We start from the raw sequence: 19426 nt of genomic DNA on the forward strand, positions 1-19426 counted from the left end.
AGCCGGGTTTCGTTACCTTGGCAGTGAGGTGCTGGGTGCGGGCACCGACCCGCCCCGGCTCCAAGTGGGAGACCTGACACAAAGCCGGGCGGGGCAAGGCTCGGCTGGGCCCCGCCCCGGGAGACCGATCCAGTTTCAGTGCCGCGGGCGGTGTGCGCGCTCTTCCGGTGGCGGAGCAGGTGAGGGGGGTCCGAGGGGTGGGGCTCGGCGGCCCGGCAGGTGAGCGTGTGGGGAAAGGGGGTGTTCGGCCCCTCTCGGCGCTCGCCGGGCCCCTCGGAGCTCCCCGGATCCGCGGCGCTCGCTGATCAGTCAGTCCCGCCATAACCTGCGGCTGAGGCCGGACGCCGGCGCGGTAAGAGGTGAGGGTCTGCGGGGAAAGCAGGGTCGGGGGGTCAGAAGAGCCCCTTGTCCAGTGTGGGCTCAGTCAGGGGACACAGGTGCGCGCGCGTCGCCGCCGTTCTTCCGGGCGCGGTGATCCTGGTCATTTGGACCCGGCAGTCTGCGCCGGCTTAGTTCCGGCCACTTTGGGGCGGAATCTCCAAAGACTAAGTGGATTTTCACTCAGACGCCGAGACGGAGCACTCAGGCGGGTGGGCAGAAGACTGAACGAGATGGGTGGGACCGGGCGCCGAGCTGGCTCGGCAGAGACCCGAGCAAAGATGCTTAGTGACCCGTGGCACTCACGCGTGGGTGAAGTTCAAACCCTCAAGGCCTTTCCCAACCTCCTGGAAGCTCCAAAACATCCGAAATCTTCCCCTTTCTTGGGTCCAGCAAAACTTTAAAGCCCGCTAAAGCTGTGATTCTGTTTGTGTAAAGGTGACCAATCTCAATTCCTGTGACATTTTGCTGGAGGGGAATCCATTTCTCCTCCCACCGCCTTGGCTGTCCCAGTTATGTGTCCCAACGGAATGGAGTCAGGGTCCTGGGCTTGAACAAAACGAAGACCACTCTGCCTCAGATGCTGAATTTTAAGTGGGCTCCCAATGACACCCTGAAAGATCTGAGGGATATCCAGATATTTAAGATGTGCTAAAATACAGATGACCGTTCCCTTTCTAAAATCACAGATTTTGCTATTCTACAATTCTTCAAATTTTTTTTTTACTTTTCATTTAAACACTGATAAAGTGGTCTAATTTAAATAAGCCACTTTTCACAGGTGAAGATAAATCCATTACAGTGAAGCACACTTTTTTTTTTACCAGTGAATTAAATTAAGTAATGGAGTATCCTTTAAATGCGTATATAGCATAGATATTGAGGGAAATGATCTGATGTCTGGGATTTGCTTCAAAGTAATCTATTGGCAGAGGGAATAAGGTACTAGGTAAAAATGAAACAAGATGGATCATAAATTGATCATTATTGAAGCTGGTTGAGGGATACGTAAGGCTTTATAACACTATTCTTTCCCCTTTTTATGTTTGAAATTTTCTATAATAAAAAAAGTTTAATTCCCTATATCTAGAATTTGACCACTTCTTGCTACTACCATGGCCCACTAGATTATTTTGGTGGCCTCATAGCCAGTCTCCCTGTTTTCACACTTGTCTCCTGGAGTGTACTCTCAATACAGCCACAGAATGATCCTATTAAAACAAGTCAGATGGTGTTACTCCTCTACTCAGAATTCTCCAGTGGCTTCTCATCTCACTCCCAGTAAAAGCCAAAATCCTTTCCAATGGCTTTCAAGGCCCTAATGATTCAGATGGCCTCAATTCTACTATTCACCCTCTCTGCTATTGCCGTGCTGGCCTCCACGCCTTAATAGTTCTCCAACGTGCCAGGCACTCAAGGCTTTTGCATTAGCAGCTCCACCTGTGTGGAATACTTACCCCGATACCTGCCTGGCTTCCTCCACCTCCTTCATTTCTGTATTCAGAGGTCACGTTCTCTGTGAAGACTTCCCTGGTTGTTCTATTTAAAATTTAACACCCAATAATATTGAATGTCAACTGTAATTGAAAAATAAAAAATAACAATAAATAAAATTGTAACACCCTGCCCACAATGCACTCCTTATCCCCTTTCTTAACTTTGTTCCTTTGCATCTGATATATTTCACTTCCCTTATCTATCATCTGTTAACCCCCCACACACACACACACACACACAGACACACACACTGGAATATAAGCTCCACAAAGACAGAGATTTCAGTTAGCTTCATTCACTGATACACCTTCAGCATGGTACGCAGCACTGATAAACCTGGTACATGGCAGGTGCTCGGTAAATATTTGTTGAATGATTGGTCTTCATTTTACAAAGTAAAATAAAACAAAACCTTAGGAATTTCTAAATTGTTTAACACCATAAATGTGGGATCATCCATTCAAATCTTGATACCACCTTCATAGTGCCAGGTACAAAGTCACGTGCCCAATGAGTCTTCAAGTAAATACACACGTATAAGCAATTTGAGGGAGAAATTCATGTGCTTTAAACCTAGGAGTTACATTAGCAGGTGGTTTCCTTCTTTTTGTACATGTGTCCAGGTCATTGATTTCATGAAGGAAGTCAACAGGTTTAGTAAAAGTGCTTTTTCTATGCTTTATTTTTTTAGGTGGATTGAATACACTCTAGGATACCTCCTGAGTCTCCATAGCAACAGCAAGTCACCTTTAGATAATTGCTCTGGAAAGAGGGATATACATGATCGTTGCTGCTGTTCTGTGCTGTATAATACTTTTGGGGAATCTTTACCTTTGGTGATTTTTTTTATCCGAGAAATCAATTTTTAAAATCGAATATTAAGTGTTAACGTTTAGAGGGGGAGAAGCAGCTCCCCTAAACTGACTTTCCTGATTTAGGAAGGAAAGGGGCTCTTCATTCCCTGTGTTTAATAGGCAGCTTCTCTGGGGCTGTTCATTCCAAAGCAGATTTGAGTTAATAAAAATGAAGAGTATTTGCTGACCCATCAAATTTGGTATGCTCAAACTCTTAAATATTTTTATTTAGCTGTTTGAGGAAAGGACTCTGCTTGGAATGAGGTAGCATCCTGTCTTGTTAAAATTTATGTTAAATAGTCTTATTTTTGTTTTTTACATTTTGTTGCTTATAGGGCTCATAGATAAATTAGACTTACAACTTTTAATTCAGAGCTAAGATTTAAAATTTTGATTGCCCTTCAAATCATATAGAATGATGACTATATCCCTGGCTAACATAATTATTACATATGTTTAAACATTTATGTTGTCATTTTTATATATCATAATAATTAACATGATCATATTGGTTTCCTAAATATGGTCATTTGCTACTAAGTAAATAAAATCAGCATCATTGAAATAATAAATTGCTAAGCATAAGTGATAACTCTAATCTTGGCCACAGGTGTAGAAATCACAAATGTCGACAAACGATGGAAGATCCAGGAATCGGGACAGGCACCATGATGAGGTCTCAGGGGACTTGGCCTATCAAGATGGCACCATAAGAACCCTCCAGACTCTTCATGACAGTGAGCTGGCTGTGAGCGCTGATCCTTTGCCACCACCCCCTCTCCCATTACAGCCACCATTCGGCCCCGACTTCTACTCAAGTGACACAGAGGAACCGGCCATAGCACCAGATCTCAAACCCGTGAGGCGCTTTGTCCCCGAGTCCTGGAAGAACTTCTTCAGAGGGAAGAAAAAGGACCCAGAATGGGATAAGCCAGTGTCGGACATCAGATATATCTCCGATGGAGTGGAATGCTCACCTCCAGCCTCTCCAGTAAGACCAAACCACCGTTCACCCTCCAACTCCGGCCAAGATACTTGTGGAGGGTCAGAAGGAACCTATAATTCCCGGAAAGAGGTGGAAGCGATGCTTCCCCAGGATCCCTATGGATCTCTAGGCCGACACACACAAACAGCTCGAACGTACAGCGAGAAGGTGGAGGAGTATAACCTGAGGTATTCCTACATGAAGTCGTGGGCAGGCCTGCTGAGAATTCTGGGTGTGGTGGAGCTGCTCCTGGGGGCCGGCGTCTTTGCTTGTGTCACAGCTTACATTCACAAGGACAGCGAATGGTATAACATGTTTGGATATTCACCATCTAACGCCATGGGAGGCATTGGTGGCCTGGGCAGTATATATGGGGGCTATTACTACAGTGGCCCCAAAACCCCTTTTGTACTTGTGGTTGCTGCTTTAGCTTGGATCACCACCCTTATTATTCTGGTTCTTGGCATGTCCATGTATTATCAGACCATTCTTTTGGACTCTAACTGGTGGCCCCTAACTGAATTTGGAATTAACGTTGCCTTGTTTATTTTGTATATGGCTGCAGCCATAGTCTATGTGAATGATATCAACCGAGGTGGACTGTGCTACTATCCAATATTTAATACTCCAGTGAATGCGATGTTCTGCCGGGTGGAAGGAGGACAAATAGCAGCAATGATCTTCTTGTTTGTCACCATGATTGTCTACCTCATTAGTGCTTTGGTTTGCCTAAAGTTATGGAGGCATGAGGCAGCTCGGAGACATAGGGAGTACATGCAACAACAGGAGGTAAGGAATGTCACAGTCTTTCATTTTTTAATGTCTTTTCTGTTATTTACTCCCTTGTTAAATATGTATAGTTCTCAAAACAAAGATTTTATAGAAGTCTTTTTTGTTTGTTTGTTATGATCTGAAATTCAACAGTCCTAGCTCAGAATCTGACATGCTATGACTGAGATAATGCATTCTAGTGTGTTACTGTTGTCTAACATTGCAAATAGACATGAGATGTGTAATATATAGTTTGTTGGCTGCATTATTAAGTCTTTCTGATGCTTAAGGGGAAAACACAGCTACTGAATTGCCGCAAAGAAGAAGAATAACATATTCAGTAAATTAAGTGTCTCATCGTTACAGTTTGAGAACAATCTTGATTCTTTAGTATGGTAAGACAATTAAAAAAACATAATTTTTCAGTTAGAGGAGGAAAGTGCTCGTTTAAATCTGTTATGATGTGCCACACTTTTTTCCACAAGTAAGTCAAGCAAGAATATGAACCACATTTGATTTTTTTTTTTTTTAATTATTGAGAGGGCAGGTTGTAATCAACATACATTGTGAAAACTTGCCCAGGCATTTTGATGTTTTATCCTTATTTTAGCCAGATGAGTGTTCCAGAATTAGAATGGGAGCCATACACTTGATTTTATTTCTAGGAGTTAACTAATTAAGTATAAGAAGGAGAAGGAGGAGAAGGAAGAGGAGGAGAATTAATATTAATATTAATATTAATCATACCTAGAGGATGAGACTATATATAAGCCCTATTTAAAATTATTTTATTTGAATGATAGCAAAAATGTTATTGTGAAATATATGTTCTAGTAACTTCATTGTACCCTGAAACAAGTTAATGTTTTGCTTTCTTCTGAGGAGTATGTAATAGTATTTCCTATGCCACTGAAATTCTCCGTATCACCTTAATTTTTTTCTTAATTTTAAGTCAACTGTATCATGCATCTTTCTTTCCCCATGTTTCCAAAGACCTCCTAGATACTGTCTAATTTCACATGGTGTATATTGGGCAAAATTACAGGTAAAAATGAAACTCTGTCCTTACTTAATAACCTATTTATTCACTGACGTAGCTACAGAGGGTGCCAAAAAATGTATACATATTTTAAGAAAGGAAAAAGCTGTATTACAATTGTAATAATATATACCGATAACAAAAGATGAATACAAGTCATGTGTGTACATTTTTTTGGCACCTCAGTATTTTGTTTTTAATCTTTTGCAAGAATCTTATGCATAACAACAACAGAAAAACTTGACTCAGTTTATAACAAGTACCTTAGGTGTTACATGGAGAACCTCAACATGTTTCAATGTGACTCACAAAATATACTTATCTTACTAGAACTCGACATAGAGTCAAGTTATTTCTAAAAGTTCTCTCGGCATGTTAAGCATATTTCTTTAAATTTACATCTGTGTATACAAAGTAGAGAACTTTAAATTCCAATCAGTGTCAAATCTAGATAGAGAAACACACACATCCTCATAATTTTATGTAACTTTAATAACAACAGAGTTCTTAATGTCATTTCAAAATTCTGCATGACTATGACTGCAATTATCAACATAATGCTTTCATATTTCTTTTCCCTTTTTCAACAAAAACTTGTTTCTATCAGACTTTTTGTAATGGTTGATTAGATTTGAATCATCTCTGATGTTGGAGATTGTGCTGGTTTGTGTGTTGCTGTAACTTTCTAAAAGTTAGAAAATGTAATGACCTGTGGCTTTTTCCTATTAATTTTCTACTGTAACTGTCCCAGACTCTTTAACTGTGCAAGGGAATGGGAGCCAAGAATAAATAAAATCTCTAGGTAATTTGAAGCAACTCACCAAACAATCTGTACCATCTCCATATTCCCAACAATGCTCTCTCCTCCTAATTCATAGGGAATTCCAGTTATCCCTCCTCTGGTTCTCCACTGGCCATCAAAACATGGCCAAAAGAGTAGAAGGAACATCTGGCAAATAGAGAATCAACCTCTATAAAATTGAGATTGGGCTATAAATGCAAATGGATGAAAGTATATGCAAAGTAGCGTCACACGCCTTTGAAAAATCATTTTAACTCTTTTTCAGATAAGTGAGCTATCATTGCCATCAAAAAGGAAAATGGTAAGAATAAAGTTCACATTATAATTTATCTCTAGATTTGTTAAACACTTTTCTCTCTTATCTATAAATCTACAGAGGAGATCATCTGTCTGTGTAAGGGTATCTATTACATTAAGTTCATAATAGTACTTGCAGTTTTTTTCCTAATACTAAAAGGACCAAATTAGACAAGGCTATTTATAGCTTCTTTAATTTTGTTACATGAAAGCTTATGCAAGTGAACTGTTGGTTCTCCTGATGTTTAAATTTTAATTTATTAAAAATGGCGGTAATTCTCCCAAATTTTTTTTCAGTCTCTTTCAAGTTCTTTGCAGTTTTTTTCTGTCCTCACTTTGCTCTCAGGTGCCAAATTTTGTTGTCCCAAGAAAGAAATTCCTATTCCATGATTTACTAACTGTGTCACAGTCGGGAAGGTATTTTAACATACAGTTCCTTGGTCTTCATCTGTAAGATTGGAATAATAATAATTTCTACCCCACAAGATTGCTGAGAGCATTAAATGAGATGCTGTTATTATAATTACTTACATATATGTAATAATTTAATACATTTTAGTTGTATTAAATCCTAAATTATTTAGAGTCCTAAAATAATGTTCACTGATTTTACCTCATTGAAAAGTTCTTTTTTAAGATATTGGGTATTCTTTCTAAGTATAAGTTGAGAATCCAACTCATGGTTTTATTTGTTTCTTTGAAAAGAGAGTATATTCACTCGGTTCAAAAATCAAAAGACTCTCTAATGCAAAGTCTTCTCTTACCTCCTGCACTGTGGCTTCCCAGTTTTCCTGCTTGGAAGCAACCAGAGTTACCAGTGTCTTGTATTTCCTTTAGAAATGTGTTATATATATATTCGCTCTCCTCCCCCTTTTATACAAATGGTAGATTACCATATACAATTATGTTCCTTATTTTTTCCACTTAACAATACATTTCTAAGATGTTTCCTTATTAGTACACGAAAAACTTATGTATTCTCTTTTTACAACTACATAGTATTGCATTGTATGGATGTACCATAATTCATTTAACCATAAATTAACATTTAGGTTGTTTTCAATCTTCCACTATTAAAAACAATACTGTAGTATAATATTGAATGTCAACTATAATTGAAAAATAAAAAACAATGTTACAGTAAATAACCTTAAGCATATATGTATATACTTGTACAGACTTCCATTAATATATTTTGATTGCCAGATTACCCAGTAGAAGTTTTACCAGTTTCCACTCCCAACAGCACGACAGGCTTCCTCACCCCTTGATCAACATAGTGTATTAGGAAATTTGTTGACATTTGTCAATCTGATAGGTGAAAACTGTATCTCATGTAGTTATAATTTGCATTTCTCTTATCAGGCGTGAGGTTGAGCATTTTTCATATGTTGTGTTTGCATTTTCTTCTCTTAACTGTCATATACTGTCCAATTTTTTTATTGGATTGCTAATTTGCAGAAGTACTTTGTTAAGTGCCTACATTTTGAAAAATACCTTTTATGAGGTTCTTTTTAACTTTATTCTCTATAACGTGCAAATACTATTTGAAAATATTCTGTTCATGCTGAAATAGGGATTTATGAAGTGGGTGAACAGTCTTTCCAAGGGATCATGATTAATTCATCAGTGTCATTATTAATTCATTCATTGAGCAAACATGTACCAGTTAGGCTGTAGGCCAGTGACATGAATACTACAAGGAGTATCATCACCGTTACTATACAGGGGCTTACAAATCTAGTGAAAAAGGAAAACATACACAAAAAATTAGTAGAGTGTGATAATGTGTGTGTGCTTGTGTGTGTGTGTGTGTGTGTGTGTGTGTACTGAGAGAAGGGCACAAGCACCGAGAACTACGAAATTTTAAAAATTTGCTTAAAGATTTGTATTTCTCTGATGTTTCCTAGAGAAATGAATTTATGGATGATAATGTCTCAAACTTAGCATTGTTAATTGGTCATCTTTGGGGATTTACAATTTGCCACTTCTTTTTAAAGAGTCAGTTGTATTAAATTATTTCTGAGATGTATGTGAAATCATGTGAATTGCAGCTGAGATGGCTCAACTGCTTTTCTGGGATGATGTTGGGTATTCATAAATCTTTAGCTATCAAGAGATACCTGCCCGGTGCTGACTGACCAGGTGTGGGACAAATGAGACTTTTATTAGCTGGTCTACAGACCTATACACTTTAAACCTTATTCATAGAATTAGAGAGATACTACTGTAGTGTGTGCATGTGGCTTTTTTGTTTGTTTGTTTGTTTGTTTTGTACTTTGTTTTAACTTCCTGATTCTCTGTGTTTTAGTTAGTTTTATGTTCATTTATTTATTCAACATTTATTGCTGTCAAGATATACGTTTCAGTTAGACTTGTTGTAACTCAGTGGTACTAACAACCAGAGTAAGCTGAATGGATGCTCACCTTTAAGCTATCTAAAATATATATATCAGACATACCTGAAAGGGATAGTAGTAGTTGCCTTTAGGAGGGTACCTCACTAACTGCAGGGGGACAGGGTAAAAGGAGACTTTTCATTATGTACCCCTTTGGATGTTTTGAATTATAATATCATGTGTATGTATTACCTATTTAAAAATTATTTAAAGGTTTAAAAAATTAATAAATACTCATTTCAAATATTGAGATAATTGATACAAGGCTGATGTTTAAATAACACAGGCCCTTTATTTGAGATTTAAGTACAACCTCCCTCACATCCCCTCTGAGCTGCCTTCCAGTATTAGTACAGAGACACGAGTGAGTTTGACTAGATGCAGAGAGCAGTCTTCCCACATGGGAGTCATCATGAGCGTGGCATTGGCGGGTCATCGCCAATACTCTTACTCACAATCACCAGTATTGCCTTAGTCCATTGGTACGTCCTGCTGTCTCAAAGGGACTGGCTAGGAAACTCATAAATTCCACCCTGGCCAGGAATGAATCGCAGCCCCATGAGTCCTAAAATAATGTTCACTGTATGGAAAAAGTTGAGTTTAAAGGACCTTTGGTTTAGAAGCTATATCAGGATTAGAAAGACTGTTTATAATGGAAAGGGGGCCTAAAATCTTATATAGGAGGTTTGACAATTAATTTCTCGAACTTGTTGCAGTGATGTTGCTAACCTTGTTTTATATGAGAGGGATTATTCATGATGAATTTGTACCAACTGGACAGTTAACCAAGTTTACTATTTGGAAGTGCTGAAAAGGCTGCATGAAAAAGTTAGATGACCTGAACTTTTTGCCAACAATTCGTGGCTCTTGCATCATGACAATGCACCAGCTCACACGACACTGTCTGTGAGGGAGTTTTTAGCCAGTAAGCAAATGACTGTATTGGAACACCCTCCTACTCACCTGATCTGATCCCCAGTGACGTCTTCCTTTTCCTGAAGATAAAGGAAATATTGAAAGGAAGACATTTTGATGACATTCAGGACATCAAGAGTAATACGATGACAGCTCTGATGGCCATTCTAGGAGTTCCAAAATTGCTTTGAAGGGTGGACTAGGCCCTAGCGTGGGTGCATAGCTTCCCAAGGGGAATACTTTGAAGGTGACCTTAGTGATATTCAGCAGTGAGGTTTGTAGCACTTTTTCTAGGATGAATTCGCAAACGTAATTGTCAGACCTCATATGAGGAAATTCACTTTCTAAAAGTTGACTCTTGTTAACAAGTGATATCAAAATCTGATCTCAGAGTTAGCAAGTCACAGTGCTAACATTAGGAAATATGTTTGAGGACGTCCTCAGGGGCAGAAGTAAAGAATCTGTTTGCTTTGTGGGGGTATAGGCGGTGACACCGGCTGGACAGGGCTGTGTCGCTGAGCTGCGTGTGGCAATGCTGTGGCAGTGGTGGCCATTCTCGGCTGGGGTGGAATTTATGGGCTTCCTGGTCCGTCCCTTTAAGGCAGTGGGATTTACCAATGGGATTAAGTGCAGAGTTGAGTGAAACATTTGGCTGAATTGGAGGAAGGTGCCTCAAATGATAGAGTGGTCAGTGTCATTGGTGAGAATGTGGCTGAAGCAGGTTCCACATGTGCGACAAGATTAGAAAGATCTGCCAGGGAGTTCTAGGGTACCTCTTTCAGGCCACCCTAGAAGGTTGGGGCCCAGCATGTGTTGTAACGTCCCAGATCCTGAGAGATCCTGGAACTATCATGAATAACCTTAGCAGAGTTGGATCTCCCATTCCTGGGCTTTCTTTTAAGAGCCTGCAATCCAGTTATTTATACTCTTGTACTCTTTCAAGATCTGGGAGCTAAATGCAAAGTCCATCCATCCTGGGAGATGGATGTCTGTGAGTCAACATAATTAGATATATTTTAGAGTCAGACCTCTGTTAGAGGGAATCTCATGACTTAACTGAGGAAACCGTATTAAAAAGGTTGACTCTCCAGCTTCTTATTGGGTATGATTTTCACCTGCTTTCTTCCTAGTCCTTAGTAGGGAAGAGTTGGCAGACTACCACAGGAGAGGCAGTAAAGTGTGATGAAAATAAACTTTGGGGTCAGGCAGATCTTAATTTGAGTACTAGATAAACTGCTTACTAGCTCTGTGACCTTGGGGAACTTACTTACCCTCTCGGAATTTCAGTTTCCTATCATTTGTTTGGGACTATCTAGTAGGCTGTCCCTTCTTATTTTGTATTTTAATGAAAAGAATTTGTAAAGAGCAAATAAGATCACTGTAAAAAGAAATAATATACAGACATAAAATAAGATCAGATAGAGACAGAAACAAATTCTCATATGTCCCTAAGTGCTGAGCAGATTTCTTTCCCAAGCTAGAAAAGGCAAAAGCTAATCTGGGCATCAACAGTAAACATACGGGTTTGGGATAAGGAGCCTATGCATCATTCCATTATACACTCAAAGGGAGAGAGAATCCGAATCTGGGCAAGTGCACACTGAAACACAGATCTGGCTCTCGCTCTTTCTAGCCTAACAGCACATTCATTTGAAAAGCTTAGTAATTATATCCAAAGCATTACTTATCCCCATTGCTTAATTACTTTCTCTTGCCTGATAGGAAAGCTTTACTGATACTTACTGACAAGACTAGTTTTTACTAGAAGCAAAGACAGGTCATGAAATCCGGGGCCTTGTGTTTGCAGTCAGGAACACTGGTTAGAGGGGTGTGTACAAGGTTTTTTGCCCGCCCACTCACATTCCTGCTGTTTGGGGCCCAATAGCTAGGCACATGGAGGTGATCTGGTCCCCTTTCTCCTAGCACCGTGGCTGTGAGCTTCTGCTTTTCCTAACCCTCCTTTGTCTAATCCTCTCATCAGGGCTGCACTGTTTGGTGAGTTAAGAGCTAGTGGTTTTTAGAATGAGCTAATGCTAGACCAAACCTCAAAGGCAGCCTCAGAGATAGGAAATGAGGGAACAAAGGCTTTTCAAAGCTGCCTGGCAAGATTTTAATGTCCTATTTTATATTTTGTTTTCAGTGAAGTAAGGGCCCTCCTACGCCACTCTCAGTTTAGTTCAAGGAGTTGAATGCAGCAAGCATGAACTGAAGGCCCAGAGGGCCAGTGGAGGGGAGCTTCCTGCTCTAAGGAGGAATCTCGGTGCCCACGCTTGAGCTCACTTCCCTGCAGCAGTCTGGCCTCCCGCATCTGCCCGCCATGCCCATCACAAACCCATTTCTAGCGTGCTCCCAGAACCTTAGGGAACTTGAGGATTGAATAACATATGGCTAAGTAAACTGCTTTCCTTGTGTTACTCATTTGAAGTATCAGTGAGCCAAAAAGTTCTGGGTTTTAATGGTGGTTTTCCACTTCATAGCTGTGAGACCTTGGAGAATGTACTGAACCTCTCTGAACCTTGCTCCTGTATATGTAAAATGGAAACCCCTCTCCTGGCATCCACCAGCCTCAACTACTTGGGTGGTGTTCTGGGCACTTCCCAATGGGGTCCCCAAACAGTCTTCTCCCAGCCCCAAAACTGCACACCTATCTCAGCCTGCCCAATGGAGGGCGGGTCCACTCGGCCATCCACTCCAACTTCCTTTCTGTTGGCTATTTTGGCTCTTAAGGCCTGTCCCCTATACTTCCTCTCTGGGCCATTTCATCTTATGTTCGTTTCCTCTCTTTCGAATGTACCTTTTTTTTTTTTTTTTACTGAAAAGGCGTCTAGGAGCTCTTCAATTTAGAAACCAGGGTGACTTAAACTACCACCTCCAGCATCCTTGCAGCCTCCTCAGGATATCGCAGGTTAAGGAGACTTCCTTGGGCACATTAAAGACATCCACGACCTCTCCTCTGGATTGGCTTGCTTTCCTTTCAGATAATGAAAACAACACAGTTCGCTTCCCTTTCTGACCTCCTCCATGGCTGTTTGGAATTGGTTCACCTCAGGTTCCCGTGTCATTTTTTTCTCCTGCCGTTTAAGTGGCCTTGTTCCATTTTTATTCCCTGAATTTCTTATTTTAACTACAGTTTTTATTATTTTAGTTAGTTAGGGTATAAATCCTAAATAAACAAAGTACTTAAGAGCCCACATTTGACATTTCATCATCCGTCTTTGACACACACGATGGGGATTGGAGGGTATTCTACCTATTATTATGTATTTATTCCCACTTCAGTGATTGCCTTTAGCTGTCACAAAACCATTGAGAACAACTTTGTGACTATAAACCATGCAATTCTGAAGTGAAATGTTAATTGCTGTTTTCATTTTTCTTCTTCCTGCCCTTCTCTCCATTTTCTCCTACAAATAAATTCGGGTTGTTTTTTTTTTTTTTTCCTTCTGCCTCTGTTTATAAACAAATCCTCTTTTTGTCGCTAACTATAGTGTGAAATGGCCATCGGTGGTGACAGACAGAGAGACCAAGAAGTTCATTTCAAAGAACTGAGAGCAACAAAAATGAAAACTGAAGTGCTGAGTGGACACATCCCCTCAGGCCACATTCCTAAACCCATCGTGTTGCCGGACTACGTGGCGTGAGTATCCGTCTAAATCCTTTTCAGGGTAGCAATTGAGAGATTCCATTTGGGCTTTTCATTTTCCTGTCTCTCTCCAAGTGAATCCTCTCTGCTTAAAATCATTTATATTGGAGCAATTCTTTGTTACCTGAGTTGAAGCTACACTGTGATCAGTAAGGAGTAAGCTAAGCCGGTTTCCCCTTCAGCTTGTTTGAGTGAAAAAGTTACAACTTTCTTTTTTTTTCCCCCACAGAAAATACCCTGTGATTCAGACGGAAGATGAACGAGAACGCTATAAAGCTGTGTTCCAAGACCAGTTTTCCGAGTACAAAGAGCTCTCCGCAGAAGTTCAGGCCGTCCTGAGGAAGTTTGATGAGCTGGATGCAGTGATGAGCCGACTGCCGCATCATCCGGGCAGCCAGCAGGTCAGTGCCTGCAGCTGCCTAGGGGGAGTGCTGAGCATTAAGAAAGGGGAAAATCTGACCTTTTTTGAAATGTAGAGAAGCCATAACCATCTGTGACAGCTGTCTGTGTCTAGGAAAGTATATATATTTCTCCTTAGGCCCATATTAATTGGGCATCTTTGTTTCGACCATGTACTTTTAAGTGTACATTTAATTCAGCTGTAATTATGAGCTATCTGAGCCAAATGCGTAGAGTAGTGACATTTTCCCAATCCTGGAGCAATGGGATAGTGTTGGCTGAGTGACACTAGTAGCAGGAAGCAGGAAAAATCCAGCAAATACTGCAGGTCAAGGGTCAGTTAGTATCATTTGGAAAACAAGCAAGGTCCACAGGTCCAAGGAGGGCGACCAAGTTTAGTGGCCCTCAAATGAATGCAGGAAAGAATGAGTAGGCCCCAGAATCTGGATCAGCTCAGATTGGGAAGAGCGAGCTGGTTGACAGACTAAGATGCTGAAAAACCCAACCGTGACATGTAGTCTTTGAGCCTAGAGCCAGTGGTCTCTGGTTTGTAGGCTTTGTATGATAGGGCAAGGGCTGAGCCATGTGTGTCTACAGTTGGAGGTGAGGGAGTCATGATTACAGTAGGGGCCGAGAGACTGAGTCCTCCCATGACATCTCCACACAATGTCAACCATAGTCATGTCCTCTGTTGTTTTTGGTTTTTTGTTTTGTTTTATTGGGTTTTTGTTTTTTTGTTTTATTGGGGAAGGGGAACAGGACTTTATTGGGGAACAGTGTGGACTTCCAGGACTTTTTTCCAAGTCAAGTTGTTGTCCCTTCAATCTTAGTTGTGGAGGGTGCCGTTCAGCTTCAAGTTGTTGTCCTTTTCAGTCCTAGTTGTGGAGGGCGCAGCTCAGCTCCAGGTCCAGTTGCCGTTGCTAATTGCAGGGGGCACAGCCCACCATCCTTTGTGGGAGTCGAGGAATCTAACTGGCAACCTTGTGGTTGAGAGCCCGCGCTCCAACCAACAACTGAGCCATCCGGGAGGCAGCTCAGCTCAAGGTGCCGTGTTCAATCTTTAGTTGCAGGGGGCAGAGCCCACCATCCTTTGTGGGACTCGAGGAGTTGAACTGGCAACCTTGTGGTTGAGAGCCCACTGGCCCATGTGGGAATCGAACTGGCAGCCTTCGGAGTTAGGAGCACAGAGCTCTAACCACCTGAGCTACCGGGCCAGCCCTGTCCTCTGTTTTTTAACGTGGTATGGCAAATAAGCAGCCACATGACAGGGCCAACTACAGTTAGTCTCGGTATCTCTTCCAGTCGTTTCTATCTAAAGTAGAAATACTCATTGTATCACAATAGTTCACTTCTCATCAGCAGTGGGCCAGCTTTGCTCTGGGCAGGAGTCTGCCACTAAGGCTCATTCATTTCCCAGCATGTCCCCAGGGAGCTGTGTCAAAGCCTAGGGGGCCTGCTTGGAGGCACAGTTTCTCTCACAAACCTGGTTGTGCACCCTTGAAAAATCAAACAATCATATGACTTTTCTAAGCCGATGAAATAGGAACATTGCTCAAAATAATCCCTCCGGTCTTCATCCTCTTAAATTCAGTTCCTCTGGCAGACTCGAGGCGAGGTTTTGCAGCTCTCCCTTCTGCCCGAGGCTCCAGCACAGCAGCCCTGGGCCCAGGCAGTGAGTTCAGGACCCGTTCAGACAGATGGCAGCTGAACCACCAGCTTTATCGTGCTGCTAGCAGCAGTCAGGACACAAATTTTGACACTCATGATCTTAGTATGTAAAAGGCATTGATGAATTAAAATGTATTGGGAGAAAGGTGGAGGTAAATGATGGAAAATGTTCTCAGGGGAAGCTTTCAGAACTATAAATTGTTACGTTTTATTTATGAGGTTTACAGTGTCTGACAGTCTCTATAGCATAGGTTTACATAGATAAATGAAGGCATTCCTTTAGTCATCTGTGGATAGATTGTTCAACCCCTTAACAAATTTCTTATTATTGCAAAACTTAGAATAAAGTTAGAAGGAACCTCATATTAGTGATTTTCAAAAGTTGGATAGTCTCAACCTCTTAATCCCAAAACCTAATAACATGAAAGTACCTAATAACATAATAACTTTCCAACGGGGATGAAAATGATATTTAATAATAGCTAATGTTGTGGTCATTATGTGGTGAGCGTTTTATAAGGATCATTTCAAATAAGTGAACCTTCTCACCACCCTATGAGGTAGTTGCAGTTATTATTTCCATTTTACCAATAAGGAAACTGAGTCTTGGAGAGGGTGAAGAGCTTGCCCAAGTCACACAGCTGGCAGGCAGTGGCGCTGGCACTTGGTTCTGGTTTCATGCAGACAGGGTCCTTTCTCCTTGCTTACCCCTGGGTCCCAGTAAGCCCTCACATACTCGTCCAGTGAATTGAATTTTTGTGTATGAATATTTTCATTATAGTCTTAGTTAAAAATTGGTTTTTGTTCTAATCCCCAGTGTACTTGAGACATTCTTGAGATAGGATTTGAGTGAATGCAACTGTTTTAACTCCAGTATACAATATACTATTTTTAGGAACATGAGAGAATTTCACGAATCCATGAAGAGTTTAAGAAAAAAAAGAAGGTGAGTAAAACCATTTTCTTCTTCAAAGCATATTCTTATCCAAGTACAATGGTAACAACTGACAGACTTTAGATTCTTTTAGCTAAAGTAGTTCTTTTTTTTAATTCTTAAGCTGCTGCTTGTTAGGGAACAGGGCTGACTGCCGGACACCCCTTTTCTTCTCATCTCTGCTCTGGTTACATTCTATGTCCTGATTTAGCCACCCAGGGAAATGAGCACAAATATAAAACCCTTCACCCACATTTCCTTCAGAAAGATTAAGTTATTTTACATGTTTCTAACTCCATCCTTAATTACACAAATCAGTAGAGACTGGAAAGAGCGTTCATTAAATGTTTCTGTACTTACTTACTTTTTATATATTTTAAACTACTGAAGTTAAAGGTGCCTCAGCTCTTTGTGTCTCCCAATTTTGCTGTGAACCTAAAACTATTCTCAAAAATAAAGTCTACTAAAAACATTGTGGATAACTTAACTGTTACTCTTATTTAGGCAGATTTTGAAATCTGCTATGAAGGGTCATTTTCTGGGCGATCATGTCTGTGTGTTCTTTGCTGAGGAAGCAGAGGCTGACATAACAACTATGTTTCTTTTCCAGGATCCTACCTTTCTGGAAAAAAAAGAACGCTGTGATTATCTAAAGAATAAACTTTCTCACATAAAGCAAAGAATTCAAGAATATGATAAAGTAATGAATTGGGATGTGCAAGGTTATTCTTAAACCTTATTTGAAACTACTTTTTTAATAACAAACTTAACTATTTATTTACTGGGTTTTTTTTTTTTTTTATGTTTGTCTCTGTGATAGAGAAGCAAGTGTTTCCTGAATCAGACTCTAGTTGGTTTAGCTGGTTTGCAATCTTAAAACAGTATAATTTCACTCCAGACATTTCAAAACAAATTCAAATTTACTGAGGGCCTTTACTGAGAATGAAAGAGATCCTGTAGTCATCTGTGTACAATTTACATTCATCTTGTTGAAATTAAAAGTGATTTAGAGACCTTATCCTTGTGGTATGATGAGCAAGTAGAATATCAATTCTGGTGCCGAGAATGTGTCAATTCTGGTGCTGTAGAATATCAATTTTTTCTTTTTACTCAGGCCAGTTCCTTAGATTTTTCTAGGACAAACTTCATAGCCAAAGGTGTCATTTTTTTCCTTGAAAGGGGTTTGAATCCAACATGAACATTTTCAAGCCCTATGATCTTGGGGCAAGTTGCTTAATCTCTCTGTACCTCCACTTCCTCATCTGTAAAATGGGGCTGATAATAGTACCTACCTCATAGGGTGTTATGAGGATAAAATGAGTTAGTATTTGTGAAGTACTTACAACAGAGTCTGGCACATTATAAGCACCACATCAGTGTTTGTAGAATCTGTAGAAGTGTTTGAAATGAATAAACTACCTAGCATACGTGTTAAGTCCAGAGGAAAGGTCCTTGATGAGCAGGTCCAGCCAGCTTACCAAAAGTCCATGTGTCTCGTGACTTTCTTTTTTGTCTGTTAATAACTCTAACCACACATAGCCTTAAGCAGATGCTTCCCTGTGGTTCTTTGCCCCTTGGGGTCCAACATAGCCTTCCCATTTTTAATCAGTATCACTGTCCACATATATCTCCACATCCCCACAGCCCAGCCATTCCTGTGTACATCACATCACACAGAAGGCTGTGTAAACGGTGTTGCCTTCCCCATCCTGTTTGGATATCCGTCCTTGGGCCCCATGGCGTTCCATTTACTTAGAATCTTCGTTTCACTTACTGGGCTGCTTCATCTTCCCAAGGATTATCTTGGCTTTGGGCTTTATTCATGAGAAATGTTTTTATTAGTATGAACAATGAACTGCCTAAAAAATGTTTTTTAAAAATCATTGCTACTGGATCCTATTCAGCAGCATCTATCTTGTAGATAATTTCCCAGGTGTAGAAATACAATTTCTGGTTAATAGCGCTGCCATTCAAACAATTAATGTTCAAAGAAATTTTCTACAGTGATGAAACCAAAGAAAAAACTGTGAACAAGCAGACAGTTAAAAGGGTGTTGGTTACTGAATGAACTTCCTAGTTTTTCTTTGTCAGTGAAATCTTATTTAGTGTTTGTTGTTAATATTTTAATTCCATGGTTCTCAGACTATGATTAGGGCCCTAAGAGGTGACACCTAGGGAAGTATGAGGCCCTCCCTGGAAGCCCCCCAACTAAAACAACTAGAAAACTTTCTGTATTATGTATTGGGGCCCCATGATAACGTTTCACTTAAGAGGACCAATGCTTTGGGAAAAAAGATGAAATAATATTATTTTGATAGCCTGTAAAGAGTTAGATTAATATTGAAATGAAGTGTTAAGGAAATCTAACTTTGTACAACTTTATTTTGCTACAACTGTAAATGTTACTCTTTGAAAACCGATATTGTAACACTGATTTTTAAATTTTTTATGTCAATATCTAGGCATATTAAAGTTTTAGTTACCTATTGTTTTGCTTTTCTAGAATTTCTGTGTTGACTGGGCATGTTCTTGAAAATATTTTTCATTATCAGAAAATAAACCGGAAAGTCATTGAAAACCTGTAGGTCATGACATTCAGGTGACTATTTCCTCCTCCCCCATTATTTGTAAGAATTCAAATTCAAGGCTACTGTGTTGGTTTCATCAGGCTGCCGTAACATACTGTGTTTCCCCGAAAATAAGACCTAGCTGGACAGTCAGCTCTAATGCGGCTTTTGAAGCAAAAACTAATATAAGACCCAGTATTATATTACATTATATTATATTAATTATATTATTATATATTATATTAATTATATTATTATATACTATATTATATTAATTA

General features: G+C 40.1%; 1 protein-coding gene across 8 annotated transcripts; it reads left to right on the top strand.

The window, feature by feature from the left end:
- Positions 1-57: 57 nt before the first annotated feature.
- Positions 58-19165, top strand: MARVELD2 (MARVEL domain containing 2). 8 transcript variants are annotated; one of them, XM_074328867.2, is made up of 8 exons: positions 186-359; positions 2567-2711; positions 3340-4503; positions 6592-6627; positions 13426-13574; positions 13810-13981; positions 16543-16593; positions 17192-19165. In XM_074328867.2, the coding sequence occupies exons 3-8, from the start codon at positions 3355-3357 to the stop codon at positions 17312-17314; spliced, it is 1680 nt and encodes a 559-aa protein (XP_074184968.2). In that variant the 5' UTR covers positions 186-359; positions 2567-2711; positions 3340-3354; the 3' UTR covers positions 17315-19165. The 8 variants fall into 8 exon arrangements, with proteins under 8 accessions (XP_019583618.3, XP_074184968.2, XP_074184967.2 ...); XM_074328866.2 differs by having other exon boundaries at positions 2567-2613; XM_074328869.2 differs by having other exon boundaries at positions 186-352; positions 2567-2613.
- The last annotated feature ends 261 nt before the right edge of the window (positions 19166-19426 follow it).

The sequence above is a fragment of the Rhinolophus sinicus genome, chromosome 3 (assembly GCF_057876585.1).
Source record: "Rhinolophus sinicus isolate RSI-liver-muscle chromosome 3, RSI-T2T, whole genome shotgun sequence".
Classification (NCBI taxonomy): Eukaryota; Metazoa; Chordata; class Mammalia; order Chiroptera; family Rhinolophidae; genus Rhinolophus; species Rhinolophus sinicus.

Excerpts from the sequence above, each read along its gene's own strand:
- MARVELD2 (XM_019728059.3), top strand. The coding sequence starts at position 3,355 with ATGTCGACAAACGATGGAAGATCCAGGAATCGGGACAGGCACCATGAT. Across the intron at positions 4,504-6,591 it reads AGTACATGCAACAACAGGAG|ATAAGTGAGCTATCATTGCC; the intron begins GTAAGGAATGTC and ends ACTCTTTTTCAG. Across the intron at positions 6,628-13,425 it reads TGCCATCAAAAAGGAAAATG|TGTGAAATGGCCATCGGTGG; the intron begins GTAAGAATAAAG and ends CGCTAACTATAG.